Raw genomic sequence first — 19085 nt, 5'->3', positions numbered from 1 at the left:
CTAAATTTACTCTTAATACATGTGATGAACTCTAACATTTCTATTCTTTTCATTTTCTTTTAAAGTCAGCTTGTGGCCTACTAAGTTGAATTCTCTAACCTCTAATAGATTGAGACCCATAAACACTCTCTGAGTGTAGTGGTTCCCATACTTTGGAATGAAAATAATGTGAAATGTTTACTAAAAACTCAGACTCAAGACCCATGCCCAAATGTTCAGATTCAAAAGGTCCAAGACTGGGCACAGGAATCTGTACTTTAAAACAACATCTCCAAGTGATTTTGATACAGGTGACCTGCTGAATATGCTTTCATGAAACACTATGTGGGCTTCCCTGGTGGCTCAGACAGTAAAGAATTCGCCTGCGAAGCAGGAGACCTGGATTCAACCCCTGGGTTGGGAAGATTTCCTGGAGGAGGGCATGGCAACCCACTCCAGTATTCTTGCCTGGAGAATCGCCATGGACAGAGAAGCCTGGCAGGCTATAGTCCATGGGATCGCAAAGAGTCAGACACAACTGAGCAACTAAGCACATTTTGCAGAAATGGCTCTCAATCATCAGAAGACTTCCTCTACAACTAGATGAACAAGTACGTAGGCACAATCCCACTGGTACAGATTTACAATTCCCCAGAGCAGGACCTGGACACACTATCAACTAGTGATTCTGATGTGCACCTCTTGTGAAGAACTACCATCTTAACAGAATATTCCAGAATGTACAAATAAAACAATACTTTTATGAGGCTCTAAAGATTCTCTGATACTATATCTTGGAATTAAAGATTCTGAGCATCTTCCAAGTTAATAATTTTTCCATTTGATCCAGTTTTCCCTTTATTCATCAGGCTTTTTTCCCCTGCCCTCTCTGTAAACTCAGTGCTGCTACCAATAAACCAGCCTCTTCTTATTGAATTTTTCAGACTATTATATTAAACAATTATAACTAGTATAAGAGTTATAACTGAAATTCTCAATTCTACTTTTATTAATAAAGGCATTTTAACATAACAAACTGATTTTTTAAAGTCAGTTATTTCATTCAACAAATATTTATTGACTAGTATTTGAAATACAGTGTTTTAGAAGGAACAGCCACCTATAAAATATGTTTTTAGTACTATCAACTACTAATTCCTAAGGGTATGAGAGCCTCTAACACTGGATTCATAGATAATATAAACACAAACAGAAATGAGAGAAGTGTGGACTCTCCTTCCATCAAAGTTTTAAATGGACATCAATTAACCTAGAGAAAATATTTTTCATTAACACAAGGTAAGGAAAAAGAATGCTCACACCTAGGGATCAAGACAACTAGTTTCACTCTTAGAGCTATGGCTCAACTGCTGTTTCACTGCTCAAGTCACATGTTTTTGAACCTCTGCTGCCTTATTTATAAAAAAGAAATAACAGCCGCCCAACTAAGTCAGAGGGAATTTGTAAGATATTAATAAGCTAAGTGAAAATGAAATGAAAACTGTTAAAAGATATATACGATAAATCTATTATTAACACACTGTTTAATTTTTCACATTTAACACATTTCCAGTCTTTGAAATCAAGAATAAATAGATGTTAAACAATTTTGGTATTGAGCAAAGAACCTCTTAAGGCCGACTTGCTTAATATCAAACAGCTACAGAGCAGCAGATAAATAAACCATTTCTATGACTCCTACTACAATGGTCTTTAGACCACACTATGCTGATCCTCTTTCACTTAAAATCAGTAGTTTAACCTTCAGTAGAGATGAGTAAAATACCCTGGTCTGCTATATTTAAGGGTATCAAAACACACAAAAAAATTACTATATAACCTCAATACTTATGAACTATTGTTTTAAGCAACTTTCAGAACTATTCCTGAATACAGATTCCTTAAAAAGAAAAAACATTCACTGACCCACTAACAATTATTACATGATTTAATAAGGGCAAGAAATTAAGTCCAAGGGGTATGTTAAGATTTTGAATCGAAATATGTCACTTTAAGAACAAAATATACAAAGAAAAAAGCTATACGAAAGAAGATCACAGAAACAAAAAACCAGTGCCACATATGACTGGACAATGAAGTCTGCCACTATTAATAAAGTAACTGACAAATTTCAAGTTGTTGACTCTTCAAATACTTAATAAAAGAAAAAAAAAAAGACAGACGGGGAAAAAAAAGCATTTCAAGATAATTCAGTAAGCACAATTTAGTTTAATTCTACTTCAATGAAACATTTACACATTTTAAAGAAGGAAGTGGCATTTAGCATGTTGTCTTTATTTACAGTGTACAATTTATACTGATTTATGTGACAATCACTCTAATTTTGTACTCTTAAAAATGTTATCTTTCAATACATATTTCCATTTCTAATAGAAAAAGATAAATTACTGACCAGATTTTTCTTTTGCTTCGGTAGGTTAACTGGTTCAAAAACAGAAATAACATTTCCATAGGATGCTGCAATCTTTTAAAAAGAAAAAACAAAGAAAACTTATAAATATGTTGTTACTTATGAATCAAAAGAGCAAAGGAAATGAATAGTATAACTTACAAAATACTCAACACAGAATTTCTTTCACCAATACTTGAGAATGTCAGTTTTGGGGGTTACCATATCTGGGTCAGAATCCCAGCACTGTCACTTACTGTATACCAGCAAGGTAATCTCTTTGAACCTCAGTTTCCCTATCTACATTTACAATATGTATTACATTATCTTCCTAGTAGAATTGAGGGCTGAAATAACATCTGTACAGCATCTGGTAAAGAACACCAAATGTTAATTCCCTTCCTCACATAAGAAAATGTACTGATGCATTCCTGATAGAATTTGATGACTTAAAAATCAGTTTTTAGGTTATCTGTCCTCAAAAGTTCACAATTCTGTCACTGTATATTTAACTCATTGGAGATAAAACTTAGATATATTCCTTCGTGAACTCTTTAAGAAGTATACTTTTTCAATATTCTACTTGAATATCTTTAAAATTTACCCCTTAATCAATGAAAAATAAACCTTGCTGGCTCTGTTTTATGAAGTAGCTACAACTGCAGCCTGAGTGAGTCACAAATGAAGAATATTAAAACATCAGAAATCAGATATATAGATAGAATGAATGATCAGGAATAAAAATAAGAAATATAACCTAGTGAAGAAGAGTAAGAAATGAGGATATAACATACATATGGGAGTAGATATTTTTAAGTGTTCTGAGGAGTTCTGAGAATACAGAAATGTACACTGAGTTCATCCAGGAGTGTTTAGTTTGTGCCTTTATGTGTGGCTAGGATTTCAAACTGCAGTGAGTGTTCAACTTCAGAAATAGGACACAGTATGAATACAAGTGTAAATATTAAAAGAAGTAAAGTATGTTGGGAGGTGACTGACCATCAGCCCAGCCAGAAAGAGAATAACGAACATGAGGCCAAAAAGGTAGGTGTGAGTGGGTTAAAGAAAGTCTCAAACCAAGGTGAACAACCTAAACTTTTCTAGAGTAATGGGAAACTAAGAACAGTTTAAAGCAAATGAATAACAAGTCAAATGCAGACAGACAAACAAGTCAAATGCAGACAGATTTTCTTAGGAAAACTAATCTGGTAGTACTACAAAGATAAAAACAGTAATGATAAAATATTGATGCCTATGGTATCAAAAAGCACTTCCTTCTAAAAGTTAAACACAAGTCCCAAATACCAAAACCTATAAATTTTCATCTTGATATCTAAAGGAATCATTTGATTATACTGATACTGTCTGTAAAACAAACGAAATGTACCCTTTATCAGAATGATTATAAAACCAAATGACCTCTTCATTCTAACCTGGATTTCATGTAATATAGTAACCCACCAAGCTCCTCTGTCCATGGAATTCTCCAGGCAAGAACGCTGGAGTAGGTGGCCATCCCCTTCTCCAGCAGATCTTCCTGATCCAGGGATCGAACCCAGGTCTCCTGCATTGTAGGCAGATTCTTTACCATCTTAGCCACCAGGGAAGCCCATAGTATAGCTTATCCCAAAAAGACAATTCATATTGGAAATTACTGAAATTAGATTTCCAATATTAACCAGCCTCATGTGAATCTAGATGGTAGAAGTGAGTTTTCATATAATCAAGATTACAGAACTACAGAGCTAGGAGATAAAGCAAAAATGAAGAGAAAGGAAAAAAGTTTCAAGGATTTTGGGCATTCCATAATAAAAATCATTTTTGTAGTACAGGGAGAATGAAAGACATGAACAAAAGAAAGACAGATAAGACACCTGCAACTCTACTGAAAGGGAGGGGTAGATGAATAACAAAACAAACAGTAGTCCAAAAAAACAGGCAAAGACTACAAGAGTTGAAATGACTGTAAGATGAATATCTTTAAGCTAGGTCTGCAAACATAACTTTTCAGAATGGCAAGTTTACTAGGAATGATTAGATTAAAAATAAGGTTGGGACCATTTTGATTTCTCACACAAAATGGTCTAACAGTATCACAGAGTCAAACAATATACTTTAAGTATCCAGCAAAAAAAAATTACATTTGCAAAGTTCAGCCTAGTCTAGCTACAACTGTATCTAGGCTTGGTCATCTATGCCTATATGGTGCTATATTAAGCTCTATACTATACTGTTTGTAAGTTATAACTCTCCCAACTCTGGTACTATATAGAAACCATATTTAACCTGATGTGAAATCATATAACCTATTCCTTTTGTTTTTGTTGCTGTTTCACTTTCAAGGTAATTTTTTTTCCTTTACATATGTAAATAGAAGTTGATTGAATTTTTCACTTTTGTATACACTTGGAATAAATTACTTAAAAAACTGTAGCATTTATGGTGATTTTTTTTAAACAAAGTTTATCCCAAAGTTACAAGGAGATAACTACCTGTTTAAAGACAAAGTAGGATTCTAAAAAAAAAATAAATAAATAAAGACAAAGTAGGATTCTAACAATAACTTCTTTTCAGGAGTTTATTTCTAGACTGAAGTTTATTGTTATTCCTTTCCTTCAATCGAATAAATTTTGAAATAAGTAAGCTTTACATCTATTCTACAGGCAATAAATATTATATCGGTCAACTCATGGAGAAAATTATGCTATATTTCAAGATTATACAAGAATATAATTCCTGACAGTCTCTAAGATACATTTAAGTGAAGAATTTTGTCCTCTAGGGCACATCTAGAGAGACAAAGAAATCTATAGCTACACTGTCTTGGAAATACAGTAAGTCTCTAATTCAACAAGAAATGATACTTCAGAGACTATACTGACAAAAACCATACTCAAAAACAAATCTCATATTACCACAAGATTACAAACCTTGCCTTGTTGCATTGAACAATCTACACATCCTACTTGAATATTTCCATGTTTAGCTCCTGGGATTATTTGTAGTCTTTCAAAATCACTTCCCAGTATAACAATGTCACATCCAGATGCATAGGCCTAAAAACAAAACAAAAAAGAACAAAATAAAATAAAAATGATAAAATTGTCAACAAAATATTTTATCATATAAAACACTGGTATTAAATATTATGTTTTAACAGACTAATTTTAAATATTTTTTCTAAATCTTTATTATTTGAGAATATTTCTCTTACCTCCCATATACAGACCCATCAGTCAGTCCTATCTGCAAAATATATACCAATTCCTTTCACTTCTTCCATCTTGATTGACTGCTACTGCACTTATCTAAACTATCATCATCTCTCTCCTGCATGATTGCTTATACTCTGATCACTTCCATTCTTGCTTCCCTCTATAACTCCTTTCCACACAAAGACAAAAGTGATCTTTTAAAAGTGTTTATTACACCAAGTAATTTTCCCTGATTAAGTCCCTTCACTAGTGGCCTCATTGGACTTGGAACAAAATCTCAACTTTTTACCAATGTCAATGCCCTAAATAATTACCCTAATTTCCCAAATCCATCTCAAGCTACTCTTTCATCCCTTCAAATGGCTCCTGCCCCTATATTACTCTTTTTTCTGTTCCTTGGATATATCAATCTTTTCCCACCTCAGGGTGGTTTACCTTGCTTCTACCTGCCTCGTCTTTGTCTAACTTCTTTTCAACATTCAGGTCTCAGTTCCTCAATATACTCATATTCTTGCTCCCTCTCCTCTAATGACTTTCTGGTTTTTTTCTTCATAGCATATACCACAATTTGTAAATATCTTGCATGTTATCCATTTCCATCACTACAAGTTAAAGTCCATTGCAAAAAGGTAGGGTTCAAGTTTATCTTGTTCTCTGATCTTAGATCACAGAAGTTTCTTCTATTTAACAGCACATGACTGTCATCCTATGGTGTAATATGCAGCATAACTCTGAAAATAAAATATCCATCACAAACTGTTTTCCATCCTGGTAAGTTCTGAAAATCTCAGTAATTCCTTACTTTCTCATCTCTTTTGCACAAATACATACAATTTACTTAATGCAAAAAATATTATACTTAATATATATACTTTATGACCATAAATCCTACAAAGGCCAGAATGGTTCTGTATAAGCTACAAAAAATATTAGAAAAGGGATTTGAAAGAACATACAAATAAATCTGCTCACATTAGCAAAAAAAAATTAGGCCTAAATTGGCTGACAGCTTCTAGAGTGGCAGAGTGGGCTTGATTTTGACTTCTGATCTAGTGCTCTTTCAGTGGTAGCACGGGAACTTCCTTAGTTAAGCATGCTTGCCTGGGATCTTCCTAAAAGAATTGGGAGAAATCAAGTGCGGTTCTGCTAGTGTCACATAGTGGAAAAAATTGGCTCAGAAAACAAACAAAAAACCTCATGATGGTCTGCTCACCTCTGTGTAAATACCCACGACAGGATCACAAGTCTTGTCACAAGATAAATTATCTTCAAGAATAAATTCCAAAAGCAATTTAAGAAAACTTTTCATTAATGATCCTCTAAAATACCTTAATATTTTAGAAACTGATTTTCTCCTGAATTTTAAATTTTGATAAAATACTGTCACTGTTTACCAAATTATACTAAATGTAGAGTGTTTACAATTTAGATTTCCTTCTCACGACACAAATCTTTTTCAATTTCCATTAGCCAAGATATATATATACACATATATACATACACACATTTTAATGTGTTCATAACCTCTGCCTTCTTTTCATGTACTGCAATTATCTATCTACTTTTAGATATTGTGTTGCACCTATTTTTGTCAATCATGACTAAATTTTCCTGAATCAAGTCTACATTAATCCTGAGGTATCTCACAAAATTATTGCTTAATTAATGTTTAATACAAGTATTGAACATCTTCAGACTTGATAAATGCAAAGTTATCTCAGAAATAGACACCTACCCAACAGAAAGATGCCAACTCATAATACATATAAACCATGATCATTCAAAGACTTATCCAGTCCTGGATTACCCTTGCTTTTTTCCTGCTAGTGTATTATATTATAACAGCCTGTCAGTTAATTTTTCCTTAGTGATAGTACTAGAAGATGCAAAGCTATCTATTCCTAATTTTGGTAACCAGTGAAGCTGCTCAGTCGTGTCCGACTCTTTGTGACCCCATGGGCTGTAGCCTACCAGGCTCCTCCATCCACAGAATTTTCCAGGCAAGAGTACTAGAGTGAGTTGCCATTTCCTTCTCCAGGGGATCTTCCCGACCCAGGGATAGAACCTAGGACTCCCGCATTACAGGCAGACACTTTACCATCTGAGCCACCAGGGAAGCCCAATTCTGGTAAATTTTTAAGTCAAATAAATGTTATTGATCTTCATCTAGAATATCTCTCTCATTCAGTCTGCCCTTTCTTCTTTCAGAGTTACAGCTAGTGGATGGCAATAAACTGGTAAATGGAAAAAACAAAAACAACAAAAAAAGAATATAACCAATTGCAGTCCATACTTCATGAGTTGGAGTATGGATAGTCCTTGGGGCTTTATAATACAAAAAAAAAAAAAAATTCCTGATTTTCTTGACTATAGAATTTTAATTTTTATAGCTTTTGGATAATGTAATTAATTAAACATCAGTTCAGTTCAGTTCAGTCGCTCAGTCGTGCCTGACTCTTTGCGACCCCATGAATCGCAGCACGCCAGGCCTCCCTGTTCATCACCAACTCCCAGAGTTCACTCAGACTCACGTCTATTGAGTCAGTGATGCCATCCAGCCATCTCATCCTCTGTCGGCCCCTTCTCCTCCTGCCCCCAATCCCTCCCAGCATCAAAGTCTTTTCCAGTGAGTCAACTCATCGCATGAGGTGGCCAAAGTACTGGCGTTTCAGCTTCAGCATCACTCCCTCCAAAGAAATCCCAGGGCTGATCTCCTTCAGAATGGAGTGGTTGGATCTCCCTGCAGTCCAAGGATCAATTCTTCGGCACTCAGCTTTCTTCACAGTCCAACTCTCACATCCATACATGACTACTGGAAAAACCATAGCCTTGACTAGACGGACCTTAGTCGGCAAAGTAATGTCTCCGCTTTTCAATACGCTATCTAGATTGGTCATAACTTTTCTTCAAAGGAGTAAGCATCTTTTAATTTCATGGCTGCAGTCACCATCTGCAGTGATTTTGGAGCCCCCAAAAATAAAGTCTGACACTGTTTCCCCATGTATTTGCCATGAAGTGATGGGACCAGATGCCATGATCTTCATTTTCTGAATGTTGAGCTTTAAGCCAACTTTTTCACTCTCCTCTTTCACTTTCATCAAGACGTTTTTTAGTTCCTGTTCACTTTCTGCCATAAGGGTGGTGTCATCTGCATATCTGAGGTTATTGATATAAAATGCATTAAAGATTCAAACTATATTTGCATTTTGTTCTGTTTCTCAATCATTTTCAAGATTATGTAAATATCTTCTTAAAAATTCTGCTGTGCACAGAATACTGGCTGAATAAACTATAGTACATAGGTAAATGGAGTATTACACAGCTATAAAAAGAATGAGGAAGAAACCTATGAACTGATTTGGAGTGATTTCTAGGAGATAGTATTAAGTGAAAAATTAAGAAAATAAGTAGAAAAGGGCTGGCTGACTTGTCTTTGCCTGACTTACTTCACTTAGCATAATACCCTCTAGATCCACATATTTTGTCACAAATGTCAAGAGTTCACTCTTTTTTATGATTAATATTCCATTGTGTGTGTGTGTGTGTGTAGGCATTGTATATACACATATATGGATGAAAATGAATGCATATGTGTATTTGTGTGTATACATGTACATATGTATATATGAGTAAATTTAATAATTTCAAAAATCATAACCAGCATCCATTGGTAGATGAATGAATAAAGAAAAAATACATATACACATGTATACACACACACACCTACACATGTTTATTCATTCATTTACCAATGGATGCTAGTTATGATTTCTGAAACTTATTAACATCATAAATAAATCTATCAGAATGGGGGGGGAACAAATGAACTAACTACATTACAAACAAAAACTACATCTACACTGAAAGAAAGAAGGTATGAAACTACTTAGTAATTTATGAACACAGAATTTGACTAATATATTTTCAGCCTTGGAGACTGAGAAGGAAAGAACTTTGGCACCAAAATTTTATATACACCAAAGCTATACAAGGACACTACGAAAACTACAGGCCAACTTCTCTGATGAATATAGATGCAAAAATCTTCAACAAAATACTAAAAGACTGATTTCAATAGCACACTAAAAAGATCATACACCATATTTATCCCTGAGATGCAGGATGATTCCATAAAAGCCATATATGACAAGCTCACAGCTAATGCAGTCAATGGTAAAAAGCTAAAAGCTTTCCTCGAAGATCAGGAACAAGACAAGGATGCCCACACTTTTACCAATTATATTCAACCTAATATTGAAGTCCCAGCCAGAGTAATTAGGTCTTACCTAATAAACAGAAATAAAATGTCTTTGAACCAGAAAGGAAGATATAATATTGTCTGTTTTCAGAATACAAGATACTACATATAGAAACCCTGAAATCTCTACCAAAAAACTTTTAGAACTAGTAAAGTCAGCAAAGTTGCAGAATCCAAAACCAATATAAAAAAATAACTGCATTTCTGTACACTAACAATAGACTACTCAAAAAAGAAATTAAGGAAACAATCCAATCTACAACAGCATCAAAAAGAATAAAATACTTTAAAATAACTTTAACCAGGTGAAAAGTCTTGGACACTGAAAACTATCAAGACATAGATTAAAGAAACTGAAGATTACACAAATAAATGAAAAGACGTCTTTTGTTTTTGAATTAGAAGAGTTAATATCGTTACAATGTCCATATTACACAAAACCATTTATAGATTCAATGTAATTTCTATCAAAATTCCAGTAGCATTTTTCACACAGAGGAAAAAAAAATCCTAAAATTCACGTAGAATCACAAAAGATCCCAAATAGCCAAAGCGATCTTAAGGAATAACTAAGCTGGAATCATCACAGTTCTGATTTCAAACTATATTACAAAACTATAATAATCCAAACAATATGGTATCAGCATAAAAACAGACCCAGAGACCTAAGGAACAGAATCATAAGCCCAGACATAACCTACACATATATGGTCAACTAATTTTTGTTGACAAAGGTGCCAACAATATACAATAGAGAAAAGATAGTTTCTTCAGTAAGTTGACACTGGGAAAACTGGACATCCCTGTGCAAAAGAATGAAATTGAACCCGTGTCTTACATCACACACACAAATAAACTCAAAAATGAATCAAAAACTAAAATTGAAAAATAAAGCTGGAAACAACAAAACTCCTAGAAGAAAACATAGGGGGAAAGCCCCTTGACAGTCAGTGATGATTAATTGAACACCAAAAGCACAAGCAACAAAAGCAGTAATAAATAAGACTCCACTAAACTGCAAAGCTTCTGCACAGCAAAAGAAACCATCAACAAAATGAAAAAGTAACCTTCAAAATGGGAGAAAGTATGTCCAAACCTTATCTGATAAAAAGTTATTATCTAAAATATATAAAGAACTCATAATTCAATAGCAAAAACAATCCAGTTAAAAATGGGCAGGGGACTCAAACAGACATTTTTCCAAACAAGAGGTACTGATGGTCAATAGGTACATGAAAAGACATTAAATATCAATAATCATCAGGGAAATGCCAATCAAAACTGGATGAGATATCACTTCACACCCATTAGGATGCTATCATCAAAAAGATAAAAGGTAAGTATTGGTAAAAATGTGAAGAAAAGGAATCCTTGTGTACTCTTGGTGAGAATGTAAACTGGCATAGCCACTGTGAAAAACAATATGGAAGGTCTAGTGGTGGTCTAGTGGTTAAGAATCTGCCTGCCAATGCAGGAACACAGGTTCAGTTCCTGGTCCACATGATTCCACATGTGGCAAGGTGACTAAGCCTGTGGGCCCCAACTACTGAGCCCACACTCTATAGAGTGCAAATGCCACAACTACTGAGACTGCGCGCTGCAGCTACTGAAGCCCATTCCCCCCACAGCCCATGTCCACAATAAGAGAAGCCACTGCAATGAGAAGCACACGCACTGCAACTAGAGAGTAGTCCCCACTTGCTGCAACTAGATAAAGCCCACGCACAGCAATGAAGACACAGCACAGGCAAAAGAAACAAAAACAAAAACAGGCACACAAAAACAGTATGGAACAGTCCTGAAAAAATTAAAAGCAAAACGACCATATGTTCCACCAATTCAACTTTTAGGATTATATCCAAAGATGATGAAGTCACTATAAGAGATACCTGCGCTCCCATATTCATTTCAGCATTGTTCATAAAAGCCAAGATATGGAAACAGCCTTAGTGCCCATCAGTGAATGAATGGATTTTAAAAAATATATTTTATACACATACACAAAAACCAAGGAATATTGTTCAGTCACACACACAAAAATAAAACCCTGCCACTTGTGATAACCTTGAAGGCATTACACTAAGTCAGAGAAAGACAAATACTGTACATATATATTCCACTTATATGTGGAATGTGAAAACATTTTTACTAATAGAAATATTTTACTAACAGAATTGAATGGTGGTTGCCAGGGGCTGTGGGTGGTAAAATGGGAGATGTTGGTCAAAGGATACAAGCTGTCAATCATAAGATGAGTAAGTTCCAGGAATCTAATGTATAGCAGGGTGACATGGCTAACAATACTATACTGTACAGTTGAAAGTTGCTATTAGAATAAAGCTTTAACGTTTTCATCATAAAAACAAAGTGGTTATTATGTGAGGTAAAGGATACATTAACTCATCTCGTGGTAAATATTTCCTAATATGTATGTGTATCAAATCATAACACTGTATACTTTAAATTCACACAACGTTAACACCAATTGTATCTCAATAAGGCTTAGGGGAAAAAAAAGAGAGAGGTGACACTGTACAGATAATCCAAACTGGGTATCATGCAAAAATCACTTGAAATAGATGCATCTTCTTAAGGATATTTTAAATAGATTATTAAAATTAATTCAATCACTAGAGTTTATACAACATGACAAGTTAATAAGCATGTAAGTACACCAAACCAAACTGGGAAAACAAACGTTAAAATGGGCTCTGCACCCAAAGTTCATAGCAGCATTATTTACAACAGCCAAGACATGGAAGCAACCTAAGTGTCCATCAGCAGATAAATGTATAAAGAAGATGTGGTACATATATACAACAGAATATTTATCATAAAAAGAATAAAATACTGTCATTTGCAGCAACATGATTGGATCTAGAGAATATCACACTAAGTGAAGTCAGGGAGAAAAAAAGACAAATACTGTATGGTAGTATTTATATGTGGAATTTAAAAAATTATACAAATCAATCTATACACAAAACAGAAACAGACTCACAGATGAAGAAAACAAACTTACAGTCACCAAAAGGAAAAGGGAAGGGGGCAAATGATAAATAGGAGGATGGGATTAACAGACATGAACTACTAAACAGAAAACAGAAAAGCAATAAGGAGACCCTGGTGGCTCAGATGGTAAAGTGTCCGCCCACAATGCGGGAGACCGGGGTTCGATCCCTGGGTTGGGACGATCCCCTGGATAAGTAAATGGCAAACCACTCCAGTATTCTTGCCTAGAGTATCCCATGGACAGAGGACCCTGATAGGCTACAGCCCATGGAGTCGCAAAGAGTCGGACACGACTGAGCGACTTCACTTTCACAGGGAATAATATTCAATGTCTTATTATAATATTATTATTATTATTATAATGTCTTATTATTCCTATAATGGAAAAATAATCATATATATACACATATATAAATCCAGATCACTTCACTGTAAACTTGAAAGTAACACAATATTGCAAATCAACTATACTTCAATTTAAAAAATGTAATGTATTAATAATTCACACATTAACAAAATGAAAAAATAATAATCCATCTCTACTAATCTACCTGGTTTTAAATATACTATACATAATACTTTAAACCAAAATCTACAGAGTTTCATAGATTTTTAACAAAATAAATGGCTCTAAAAACTTCATTTCAAGTTGCCCTATTATTAAAATAATTAAAAGAACAGGTTTATCAAATAAATTGCCATGCTACCCAAGTTTCAAAAGTAATATGCATATATATTACAATTGATACACTAGATGCTTCTGTCAGAAGATCCGTAAACAGAAAAACTTATTACTAAGCAATGAAAATTAAATTGACAAATGAAAATCCTTTTCTTAGGCACATGTAATATTACGATTACTGAGGCTAAACAAGATGCAAAGAAAAAATTGAGTTCATATGCATGCTATTTAGCATACAACAAACATGATTTTTAACTTTAAGTTTGACAGACAACCGTCTCGAATATTCTAAATTTTAAAAATTACCCAAGGTTGCAATAGTCATCATTCTAATATGGAAATCCTGTGATTTCTGTGTAACAGTTAGATTTCCTGTTTTCACTGTTTTATTTTAACCAACCATATCAGGTAAATATCCTGAAGAATTTCTTCCGGGTATACTTCCTGGTTAAATGACTTATATTTGGCATATTGTAATTAATATTATTCTCATTTATTAAAACACAACATTAAGAATTCAACTTTCCTGGTGGTTCAGATGGTAAAGCTTCTGTCTGCAATGCTGGAGACTGGGGTTCGATCCCTGGGTCGGGAAGCTCCCCTGGAGAAGGAAATGGCAACCCACTCCAGTACTCTTGCCTGGAAAATCCCATGGACAGAGGAGCCTGGTAGGCTATAGTCCATGGGGTCACAAAGAGTCGGACACAACTGAGCGACTTTACTTGTTTTTTACCTAATACTACTTAAAATACAGTATTTTAAAATAAACCAAATATTTAAAGTCTAATTTGTACTTGTAATGGCCTGTGAGTACCGCAAAAATCATTCTCTCCAGATAACATACATTATCAAACTTTCCCCTCCTGTATTCTCTCCATTCACATGCTTCTCCAAAAAAAGAACTTCCTATAAAGGCTTCCCTACAGTGAACAAAAGAAAAATTCAAACTAAAGGATGCTTACTATTACAGAAAGTTGAAGGAGAATGCTAAGTCAGCCTCCATTTCTCTACCAACATCCAGATAGCTGCAATAAGTCTTTTGACTTCTAATCTGGGTCCCTTTGGTTGGGAACACTGAGATGTCCAACACAGAAGAGAGTCTGGAGCTATTGTTTGTTTGCTATTCCTCATATAGCCAAGGTATTTAAATTACAAACTAGAGACAGGAAGTCCTAAATATTAACACAATCTGTCTCTTGAAAATTACCTCCCTTTCCATTTCAGTAAAAACACAATTTCAACACTAAGTACAGATAATCTATTATATATTAAAGCACATATCACTAGCATGCACAGAAATTTTAGAAAACCAGATCTAACTGACTATGCCTGTTTTTAACTATGAAAAACAAATTTTTTTTTTTTCTAAAAACAAAAGTTGTCAACAGATTAGGGCCAGGTGCTCATATACTTTCACTCTAAAGACTGTAAGAAATTAACAAAGAAAAAGGAATGAAGGAAGAATTCACGTAAATAAAGAAAAATTAAAGAATTTTTGCTAATATACCTGAAATTTCTCCTGCTTGTTCATCTAATATTTAGGGTAAAATGCATAATAACTGATATTGAAAAAAAATTTTTTAACTTTAATTGAGGTATTTTATTTGAACTCAATCTAAATGATTAAAAATACTTTTTAAAACTGCAATTTTTAATTATATAGCAGTAAGATTTCTTTACTATTATTCATCGATTTAATTAGTATTCAATCTAGGCACTATAAGTTTAGCCTTTATAACAACTGACATTTTTGAGTTTTACAGGTACCAAGCAATGAACTTACTAGTTTTTCATGTAACAACCCTATGAATACGCTTTCCTTAGCCTCATTTTACAGATAAGAAAAAAAAGAAACTCAAAGAATGTAAAAGAATTTCCCCATGGATATATAACTAACTGTAAGGACTAAGTTGGAAATTGAATTCAGATAATGATGCTATTATTAGGTGACACCAGTACTTCAATCACTGTTCTAGGCACTCACAATGAAACTCTGGAAGACATACACAAGGCAAAACAGGTTACTAATATAATGAAAGTGCAAATAAAGTGCTTTGAAGTGTAACAGACAAGGTCACTGCCTACTGGAAGTTTTCCTATTAACAGAAAAGTCAAAATAGTTTGATGCCAGTTTAAGCAGCAAAAAAAAAGTGTCTCATATATACTAACTATATTGGAAATGTCATATTTTAAAATCTAGAATCCATGAGAAATGGCACTCAATTTTATTCCAATTTAAAATAAAATTTTTATTTTAATAAATCCTGTTAGGCTATATTCAGAAAACAGGATCTCATCTCTTGTAATCTTTTAAAATAAGAACAAATAAGTTATCTGCAAACATGCAAAGAGAAGAATTACAAACATTAAATCTGTCTTTAGAGAAGGTATAATTTAACAAGAGAAACAAAATAATTCAAGTGGGCCTGTAAGAGGAAGATTTCATGTCCCTAGGTGAAGTAAAACTGGAATTTAGGGAAAGATTTTTAGTCTGCACATATCATCTACCATTAATGTTTGTTCTCTTTCTATGAAAAGAAAAAAAAAAAAAAAGCCAAAACCAAAAGAGGTTAAAAACAAAATTCAAGGAGTAAACAAGAGGTTCTATTTAAAAAAAAAAAAAAAAAAGGATAATTCCAAGATAGATTAAATTTAAGATGTATATAGTATCCAGAAGACAGAGGGCAAGAAATCTAGTTTATAACGAATCAATTTAATATTAAATAGTCAGGGTAGATTAGCTGCAAAGGAAAAAAGATGATTGTTAATAAACTACCATGAGAATCAGAGAGACCTGGGATCTCTTCATACTAAACAACAATAACAAAATGTTTATTTTCACCTTATTTACCACACTGATTCCTGAGATCTGAGAGAAATCTACAAGAGGCTTGGCAGGAGGTGATTAAAGCTTGGTCTATGGAAACACACTTTAAAATTCAGTAAACCTGAGCAGCAAGCTACATGATGGCATAGGACATTCTTATCTTTGACACATTAACTCACCTCTCCTTTAAAATAACAAAAGCATTCACCAAAAGTTTATAAACACTTTGGCCATCTAGGTGCATAAATAAGTCAGCATACTGTATATACTTTGAAGTTCACAACACTGCTTACATATTAATAGATTCTGAATGCCTTCTCAGATAAGGTTGTTAGAATTTACATTAGAGGAGCATTCATATAACTTTAGGAGATGTCAGAGAACGAAATGTTACCATCCAAAAATCTCCCATTAGAAAAATTTCCTTAGGATGATCTTTATTTTCTGAACAGCAACAGCAGTGTTCAACTGCTAGGAGACTCCGGTGGCCCTCTACCACCCTCAGAGTTCACTCTCTCCTTTGAGCACTGAAGACAGGTTTACATTTAGAATTAGAATCTCTAAAACTCCTAGTGTCAAGTGCAATTTAAGGCATATATAAGTCACTCTACAGGGAAGGAACAGACTATTCAAAAGCAAAGTACTTGGTTGGCACTAAAAGCAAATTCAGGTACTAAATGACTACACCATATTAAATAATGATTACTGGGTTCTTTTCTATTATTTATTGACTGACAAATATGACAAAAAATAGTCAAAAGTGGATAAAAAGAATTAAGTAACAATCACAACTCTTAAGAGATAGCTTAATAACTATTCAAGTTGTAGCAAAAATCATGAGCCCTATATTTAGATATAGACTATTATGTACAATACTGACCTAAAGCTTGAAATCATTATAATAACCACAGAAAATTATTTTAAAAATTACAGTTAAGGAAGAAAATGTTAATATTCTGGAAAGAAGCAAAAGTTTGGGGCCCTCCTTTCACTATCTGGGGAAGACAAAAGAAAAACACGACACTTCCATTTAAACTTTAACATGGAACTACCACAAATGAAAGAGGAGTTTTACTGAAAAACAGTAATGTAACTTTTGGTAATTAATACGAACAATCTAAAATAAAAGTCTCCCAGGATTTCTACACTCAAATACGGAGTGCAAGAATGGCAGGAGTGAACCATTAACAAAAATAGTTTTCTCTTTCCAAAGTTATTCCCAGTGAACTTAAAGAAAACTAAATGAAAAGCACTGTTTTCACTATATTTTTACTACGCGTTAGTTGTTGACAGCAAACAATTAGTAATTGTTTTAACTTTTTTTTTTTTAAGACACCCACTCTTTTTAACTACAAAAACTTGACCTTAACTCAGAGGAAGAAATGAAACTAATCCCAGCTATTCCTAAACTTAACAATTAAGAGCCTATGGACTTGGGCAATAAAAAGCCCACACACACATTACACAGCAACGACATTGTTAAACCACCCCAACCCAAAGATGTCAGATTAAAGCTTGAAAAAAAATCCTACAAAACATTCTAGCTTCCGAGTGTAGTCTCTGTAAACATCAAGTAGCTCAATGACCCAAGGGCTGTTGCCGCCTCCGTTCTCAAAGGCCAGGTCCGCCGACCCTAAAGAGTGGGGACCTCCCCATGGGACGTGGGGGACCCCCGCAAGGGCGACGAGGATTTCTGGGCCTCCGCCCGCTGCTCTGGGCCGAGACCGGCTGACTCAGGGGCGCGGACTCGGCACGGGCGACGGGGGAGCCTCCCTCACTCACCGTGAAGCGCTGGTCGCCGACGCTGCCCACCGAGAAGCAGTGATCGCCGGGATTCACGGCCCCGGTCAGCACCTGGTGCAGGTTCATGTCTGCGCCTCAGGCCAGCCACGGACGTCGTGTCCGGCTCATGCCCGGGGTCAGCGGTCGCTTCCCTCCCTCTTTCCTTCACGGGCGGCGGCCGTTCTGCAGCGACAGGCGCCAGAAGCCCGAGCCGCTCAGCTGCGGCCCGCAGCTCATCCCGAGCCCCGGCCTGTGAGGCCCGGAGGGGGCGGGCCAGCGAGCAGGCGGAGCGCCGCGCTCGTCCGCGCACCTGTCACAGTCCACGCGGGCCCAGGTGAAGCTCTGGGTCGACCCACCGGCCGCGACCCCCGGCCGACTCACCGGCCAGGAGGCCCACGCCGTTCGCAACACTTCCCTGAGGTCTGGGTGGCTGGCTCGGACCGACCCCAAGTGTCGCAAGCAGCACGCACTCGCCCTCCCCACCTGACCTGGCCTTGCAAGCTCCGGTGCCCGCCACCCTCAATGGCCTCGGCGGCTCCCTACGCGTCGCTAGGTCCCTTTGGCCGAAATATCGCGAGATTCTCGGGGCGAAAAAGGAATACTGCGGTAAAGGATTCAGTTTTTTACCACGGCTGACAGAACAGCAAGAGGAAAACGCCTCTTCGAGGGAGATGTTGGCCAATCCCGAGCTCAAGCCCTCCTAAGGCTCCACCCACTGCTGAGGATTAAACCAATGTCTTAAAGGTTTGTGAGGGACGCTGTGCTTTGAATGTTCAACGTCAGGAGCCTAGTAAAAACGTAAAGAGCCTTGGATAAGGTTAAGGGCTGTCAAATTATGCTTTAGGTTAGGGCTTATTCTGACTGTTGGACCAGAAAGCTTAAAAGAGAGAAGTACATTATAAACATACTTGCGGTGTCCT

At 35.6% G+C, this 19085-nt stretch overlaps 1 protein-coding gene across 3 annotated transcripts in view; it reads right to left on the bottom strand.

Moving 5' to 3' along the window:
- Window positions 1–18723, bottom strand: part of DMXL1 (Dmx like 1) — a 129882-nt gene extending 111159 nt beyond the window's left edge. For all 3 annotated transcript variants that reach the window (XM_040241687.1, XM_040241688.1, XM_040241689.1), the window contains exons 1-3: window positions 18166–18723; window positions 5320–5445; window positions 2393–2464 (exon numbers count right to left, since the gene is read on the bottom strand). In XM_040241687.1, the coding sequence (XP_040097621.1) occupies window positions 2393–2464; window positions 5320–5445; window positions 18166–18252 (285 nt within the window). In that variant the 5' untranslated portion in view covers window positions 18253–18723. The remainder of the gene's footprint in view (window positions 1–2392; window positions 2465–5319; window positions 5446–18165) is intronic.
- Window positions 18724–19085: the final 362 nt, after the last annotated feature.

The sequence above is a fragment of the Oryx dammah genome, unplaced genomic scaffold (assembly GCF_014754425.2).
Source record: "Oryx dammah isolate SB20612 unplaced genomic scaffold, SCBI_Odam_1.1 HiC_scaffold_5, whole genome shotgun sequence".
Classification (NCBI taxonomy): Eukaryota; Metazoa; Chordata; class Mammalia; order Artiodactyla; family Bovidae; genus Oryx; species Oryx dammah.
This window is presented reverse-complemented; position numbering and strand designations above follow the sequence as displayed.